General features: G+C 40.0%; 1 protein-coding gene across 1 annotated transcript; it reads left to right on the top strand.

The window, feature by feature from the left end:
• Positions 1–756: 756 nt before the first annotated feature.
• On the top strand, positions 757–7,345 carry kctd9b (potassium channel tetramerization domain containing 9b). The gene is made up of 12 exons (XM_063211215.1): positions 757–1,160; positions 1,438–1,559; positions 1,656–1,699; positions 1,814–1,913; positions 2,177–2,235; positions 2,457–2,585; positions 3,590–3,657; positions 4,019–4,114; positions 4,591–4,740; positions 5,253–5,358; positions 5,720–5,853; positions 6,374–7,345. The coding sequence occupies exons 1-12, from the start codon at positions 1,044–1,046 to the stop codon at positions 6,488–6,490; spliced, it is 1,242 nt and encodes a 413-aa protein (XP_063067285.1). The 5' UTR covers positions 757–1,043; the 3' UTR covers positions 6,491–7,345.
• The last annotated feature ends 204 nt before the right edge of the window (positions 7,346–7,549 follow it).

Genomic DNA, 7,549 nt, shown 5'->3' with positions numbered 1-7,549 from the left:
TTCATCATGCATCACCAGATTGTCTTGTGTAAGGTAAAGCTTAGAAAATAGTCTCTTATTAACTCCATATGCCCCCGGGCCTCCTTGCAACACCCCCCCCCCCCCCCCCTCCTTTATTTGTTGCTATATTAAAGGAACAGTATATAGGCCTACTGTAGTTTCCATCCTTTGTTGCCCTACAGGAACAGAATATATACAGACAAGTGTTCTGTTCCTTCAAAATTACTGCAAGGTGGTGAACAATGAATTACTATGGACGCACCAATGTTCAACCAACCCTGGTATTGCTTAATAAAATGGTTATGACACACACACATAAGCGAAATAATGTCAGTACACAGTAACCAAATAAATCACACTTTTTGTAATAAGGACCTGGGTACCTGATTGGGGGGACTGGTGTGATTGCATAATTAACTGAAATGAGCATTTTGAAATAGAGTGAGTGAAATTGATGAACCCATTTACTGTAAAAGAAAAAAAGACAACCAGGCATCACACTAACCTGATTTACATAATATGGGAGAGCATATCAGATGGCAAGAGTCAGGTAAGCATCAGTAGCTAGTACCCAATACCTAATTCAATCATACCATTGATTAGGTTTTGTTCTAGGCTAGGGTTGGAGTGGCAGGTTCATGCTGACAGATGTGTTGGGGCACTGTCCACGTTAGAAATGGCTCGAGAAGAAGAATGCAATAGGCCCATTATTGTTTATGACTGAGACAAGTGCATCATATTTGATTATTACTTGTTTCTCATTTAATTTAGTGGAATACTTCCTCGGTGACGTTGCTTGTCGATTTCCGGGGAATGGACAGCAGAGGAAGAAACAAGGGAAGAAGAACCCAAGCTTCACAAACAAGAACTACTGTAGTCTGCGCAACATCGGTTGTCGTGAACATGCCCCTTTTGCATTTCGGTCAGTTGTTTTGAGTGGGTTGGGCTTCAGTGCAGCCCACACACGAAATATGCAATGCTAGCTAATTGTATTCGCGGACATCTGTTTTACCCTCGAGATCTGGATTATTAGCTTGTACTTAATGCGAAAAGTGTCAGTTTGTGCCGACTCGTCGTGTAACCAAACATTCACCACTGAAAATTTGACAGTGATGAGGAGGGTTACGCTCTTTGTAAATGGAACTTCACGAAACGGCAAGGTGCGTTCCCCTGTTTCCTGTTCTAGAATGCAGTCCGAAACATTTTATGATACATGTTTCTGATAAAGTAACATAGTATCAGATAACATTCTTTGACGTTCTCAATATTACTGTGTGTTCAGTTGTTATGTGTTGTGGTCGTGTAGCTAATTTCTCGCCTAGCTTTGTCTACAGAGGCAAAAAAGAGGAAATGGCGTGTTGCCTGCCTTCATCATGTTTGGATTGTCTCACCTCCCCTGCTTTCTAATGAGTCAAATTATTCGTTGTCCGCATGCAGGTTGTTGCTGTGTATGGGACCATTGTCGACCTACTGTCTGTGGCCAGCAGCAAACTTGGAATTAGAGCCTCCAACATTTATAACGGAAAGGGGGGTCTCATAGACGACATAGCGCTCGTAAGGTGAATAACCCCTAGCTTCATCTGTAGCTTTTCTTTTTCTCACACTGCTATATCAAGAAAAAGTCTTTTCAACCAATATTTGCTGTTGTATTTCAGGGATGATGATGTACTGTATGTATCAGAAGGGGACAGTTTTGTTGGTGAGTCATCATTCCATAAAAATATTCCACCCATGACAACTTGTTGAATTCTAGACAGTCTTTCAGAATAGAGACTTTGTATTCTGCATTAAGAATAGGCCCATCATATTTCAGATCCAAAAGAAGAGTCTGAGGACCACGCTGAATTCCCCATTCAAGCTCACACTGACTGGCTGACTTTGAATGTGGGAGGGCGATGTTTCACCACCACAAGGTAAGAGCATTCATCCTACTTTTCAAGTTACAGTCAGTCACCTGTAACAATGGCAGATATATTCTTCCTTACGCTGAAAAAAATCAGTTAAAGAAATAGCATTTTCCCCAAATCTTAAAATAAGCAGTCTGTGTCTCTCTGTAGTTTGCATGAGCAACCTTTCCATGGCCAAACTGTAGGGTGACTGAGGCGAAAACTTCTGGTGCTAATGGAACAGTGCATCTTGTTACATTAAACGCCTCCTGTGACACATTGCTTTGCAGAAGTACTTTGGTGAGCAAGGAACCAGACAGTATGCTGGCCCACATGTTCAGGGAAAAGGGTAGGTTGAATGTGAACATAATTATTAACTATTTGCCATAGAAAGTAAATCAGTAAAGCCAATTTTCACCTCTAGTTCGCTCCGAGAAATAAAGTAAAGAAAAGTAAGCAGTGTGCGGTGTCTCTTGAATTTTCACCACTCTATAGGCCTATTTTATCTTTTTTACTTCTTCTGCTTTCATATGTCATTTCACTGACTTTTAATTTGTGCTTTTGGAGCAGATGTTTGGGGAAACAAACAGGACGAGCAAGGCGCATACCTCATCGACCGCAGTCCAGACTACTTTGAGCCTATACTTAACTACCTCAGGCACGGACAGCTCATTATCAACGAGGGCATCAATCTTCGGGGTAACTGTGTGATAATCATCTTTGTAGATACACGTATGAGCCTACACTGCATCTTACCTTGCTATAAAAACTCTAAATGCATTCAGGGATAAGAGCCATGGCACATAATCTTTTGAGAAAGAAATGAGCCCATTGAAGATATCAAAAATAGGTACTGGACAAAAAAAAGACAAAAATGTGTAGCTCCATAATGCATGCCATTCCACCAGTGGAACTCTGGAACTTGAAAAGTTACTACCATAGTACTACACTGACATAACATATTGCCTTTTGTAATGCACCATGACTTGATCATTGCCATTCTGGTAGCAGCAAATTTATAACGCTGTGTCTTAAAGGACCAGTTCAGTCAATTTCAATATGCTGTTGTATTGCTCACGCTACCCTGTCAGTACCCGTTGATGCCACATTTTTCGGCTAAGCCCTTTCCGAGATATGAGCTATTCTAATGGGGGCAGCGTTTGTTTACATTTTGAAAAAAAAAAGAACATAAGCCTACTCCAAATATTTTCCCAAAAGGTACCGCTGTTTGCTAGTTGTCTGCTGATGTTGTATAACCTTTCGGATGTTTTTGGGAATAAATACATTTTTAAAATTGAAATGTAAACAAAGCGCTACCCCCATTACAATGACCAAGATCTCGGAAAAGGCTGAAGAAGAAAAAAAAAAAACTCAGGTACTGACAAGTCCAGCGTAATGTGAGCATTACAACTGCATGTTGAAATTGACTGAACTGGTCCTTTAACGGCTGTGTCCTAACGACTCTATGAAGTATACCTTTTCCCTCTGAGCGCATTGAGACAACTTTAGTTGTGATATTGTGCTTAGCCTAGCGAGCTAAACCCCTACAGTAGCAAGTTTAATTTGCGGACACTAGGGGCGTCTACTCCATCTAGATTAGGCAAATATTGCGCTATAAACACAGGTTGTATTATTGTCATGTACTTGTGTGCAGACTTTTATTGTTGTCAGAAATGAATTTGTGGATCTTGAATCATTCTTAGGTGTGCTGGAGGAGGCACGCTTCTTTGGAATGGAACAGCTGGCAGAGCAGTTGGAAGGCTTGATAAGGGTGAGAGAACAGCTTCCAGTTACATTACATTACATTTAGCAGACACTCTTGACCAAAGCGACTTACAAGGAGGACAATTAGCACTGTCAAATCTAAATCAATGAACTGGATGAGGATTTGAACCCACGTTCAGTAGATGTGGGGTCGAAAGTGCTGACCATAGTCCCACAGCCAGGCCAATGTCCAGTTCATGATGATGATGATAATGTCTTTGTCTTTTCTAGTATTTTGCCATGTAAAACGTGTATAGTCTATTATATGTGAAGTTTTATGTAGATCATTTTTATGTCAATCTTTTTTGTATAGGGTGATCTCCAGTTGCATTTGTCTTTGCCTGATTTGTACTGAAAAACTTTTTCAGAACTCCCAGCCAGCTGATGATCATTCGCCGATCTCCCGCAAGGAGTTTGTCCGTTTCCTGTTGGCCACACCCACCAAGTCTGAGCTACGTTGCCAGGTAATGAGCTGTCATGTTGACTCAGGACAGGGTTTATCATCCATGTACACCGTATGATTTATTGCTTAAAGGTGCAGTAGGTATTGTACAGCGGTTTGTTACAGTGGTGATGTAAAAGTAGAAGTAAAAATTCTGCCACAGTTCGCTTCCCACACTGGTTACTCGTCTGACTAACTGGTCTACTATAATAGTTATTATATTACTATTATAGTAATTTATTACTTCTTTTTTTTTTGCAGTCTTTTGCAGTCTTTTGTTGGGTCAGCCATGACCTAATAGTTTGGCACTCAGTCTTACAAGTGGAAGGTTGCAAGTTCAAATCCTATGCCATCCATGACTGAAGTGCCATTGATCAAGGCACAGAACCCCTAATGTCTCCAGAGACTCAAATGGATACCCTGTAATAACTGTAAGTTAAAAAAAAAATGTGGATAAAAGCGTCAGTTAATAATGTAATGCAATTTGTTTTATTGCAGGGCTTGAATTTCAGCGGTGCAGACTTGTCCCGTCTGGACCTGCGCTACATCAACTTCAAGATGGCGAACTTGAGCTGCTGCAACCTCACCCACTCCAACCTCTGTGGTGCCAACCTGGAGCGGGCAGACCTCTCCTACTCCAACCTCGATGTAATGAAATCATAGTCATATGTTGCACGCAAATCATAAACATTACACACATTGCACTTTATATATTACATTTAAATACAAACACCAACTGGGAAGAGAGAGTGTTTAAAATATTCAGTATGGTACATACAGGTGTTCATAATAGGTGTTAGTTAGGGTGTTGCGACCTTGATGTAAGTTCACACAGTGTAGTCTGTCTTGCACACTAAATCCACTTTAAAATGCCACGGTGTTGCTGAAATGTCAAGGGCAAATGTACATTATAAAATGTTAAGCACTCTTCGAGTTTTGTCAGCCTCAATGTAAATTCATATGTTAACACGTTTTAAATGTAAAACACCAATGCAATTCAGAGAAATTACATACATGTATTATATAGGGGTATCGTAAACATTGTTCAGTTTGAGTTTTTAGCCATGATTTGGTTTTGTGAGGTGTTACACATTCTTTTAATGATCTGGTCTATATGAGCGATGAGTGTAAATTGTAATGTCTGGTGTGTGTATTTGCAGAGTGCCAATTTGCAGGGTGTGAAAATGCTCTGTACCAATGCAGAGGGTGCCACCTTGAAAGGCTGCAATTTTGAGGATCCCGCAGGAATCAAGGCCAATTTAGAAGGTGGGTGTGAAGGCTTCAGGTTCCTAGGTGTGGTAAGAAGGATCTTAGCAGACACGGACATGATGTACCGTACCAACCAGGAGAAACTTGAACAAAGCTCAAGCAAAGCTTTTAAAACATTGGGTGATTGTTCTTTGGAGCTTCTGCTGGTTTTTTGGTGTTTGAGAATTGTGAAACTATCTATGGAAACACTGTCTGTCATTATTGCTCTATAACACAAAAATGTCTCAAAAGCTTTGACCCAAAAACTCCTGTCTAAACTATACATTGAGTCCAAAGGCAAATTTCATGCATACACAATAATAATGTCTATTCTATTCTATTCTATTCTATTCTATTCTATTCTATTCTACTCTATTAGGTGCCAATTTGAAAGGAGTGGAGATGGAGGGCAGCCAGATGACGGGCATCAACCTCCGAGTGGCCACCCTGAAGAATGCCAAGCTGAAGAACTGCAACCTGCGAGGTGCCACGCTGGCAGGGACAGACCTGGAGGTGAGAGCATCTTTTTTTTAAAAATATATATTTATTGTTATTTACTCATGATTACAAGAATTCATAAGGAGTGAAAAAATTGTATGTTCAAAAAAGTCCCAAAAAGCAAAAACTGTAGAATGGAATGTAGGAAATGTAGAAAAAGTCTCTTATGGCCTTTTGCACTCCTGAATAGACACTGATAGTAGTTTATATATGCACTTACTTTATTCTGAATTTAAGACATTTCCTCGATTTGGTCATGCACTGTATACAGTAGATTGATAAGGTGTATGAATGTCAGCTTGTGTTAACGTAGAGGAACATGTACACTGAGAAATGGAAAAAGAGAAGTACAGAAATACCCATTGTGGTATACTGTAGTGAAAAATATAATATAATATAATATAATATAATATAATATAATATAATATAATATAATGTGTAACATGAAACACACCATTACTAATCTAATTAATGAATGAATCCCACTTTAATACCTCTTTTATCTCCCTTTCCTTCTTCCTCCCAACGCCATCAGAACTGCGACCTGTCTGGCTGTGACCTCCAGGAGGCCAACCTGCGGGGCTCCAACGTAAAGGGCGCCATCTTTGAGGAGATGCTGACTCCTCTACACATGTCCCAGAGTGTGAGATAGACACACACTTCCCCTTTCCCCTCTTCTTCTTCTTCTTCGCACTTCACACTCATTTCCTGCCAGAGACTCCGACTGAGGAGTCCGTGTCCGAAATGATACACTTGTTCACTCCAAAGGGTGTGTGAGCGTTATTGTATTATTATCGTGTTATGTAGCCAGCGAGTTACACATTTCGACATCAGAGGCTACAATTTCCTTTTTTGCTCCCTACATTGTTCTGTGTAAGTCAGAGGCTACAGACTTGATACTGGGCGACTCTGAAATGTTCACTTGTCACAAGTAGGGGGAAAACAAGGTAACATGCATCTTACGTAGTGCACTATGGAGTGTATGAGGGAGTGTTTCGGATGCAGCCTTGTTCTCAGCGCTGCTGGCTTCATCCTGTTCTACTGATGGTGTTAAAATGTGCGCAGACTACTAAGCAAGCAAAGTGCTACTGATTCTGTCCTGTAGTTTTGCACTGGTCCAAATAGCTTTTATTTCATTTTGCATTTGTCTTTATTTTTTTAAATGCCTCTCAGAAAACTGTATTTTTTTTGTTCCATTGGAGGTCTGGTTTTAAATCCTTCTGACAACCAACAAAGAAACTTGTGCCATAAGTGTTTTAGCTGAATGTTAAAGGGTTTTGTATGTATATATTCCGCTGTGCGATTTGTCCTGTGGTGGAAACTGTGTTGGCAACGTGATCTTGTTGCAGGATTGTGATGATGAATGATCTTCGATAGTCAATCAGCATTTTTGTGCATTGTTACTGTTTTCATGTAGACAAACCAAAATGGATGTAGGTGCAAACGTACTGTATTTTCTACTTTTACATCGAATGTTTCTGTATAAAATAAAGGCCTAAATATATGATCTATGTGTATGGATGTCTTTTTTTATTATTGCAGTTATCATTTCTGAATAGTAAGTCAATAAACTGCTATGGCATGCTGTCATGTTCACAGTGGTTATGCACACTGTTAACAGCTCACAAAAGCGTAAACCACAATATTAACTGCTTATCATGAGCAGACAAAAAGTGAGTTATCAGCTAGAATTTTGTCCGTACTCATCTTG

Source organism: Engraulis encrasicolus, chromosome 11 (assembly GCF_034702125.1).
Source record: "Engraulis encrasicolus isolate BLACKSEA-1 chromosome 11, IST_EnEncr_1.0, whole genome shotgun sequence".
NCBI classification, from domain to species: Eukaryota; Metazoa; Chordata; class Actinopteri; order Clupeiformes; family Engraulidae; genus Engraulis; species Engraulis encrasicolus.
This window is presented reverse-complemented; position numbering and strand designations above follow the sequence as displayed.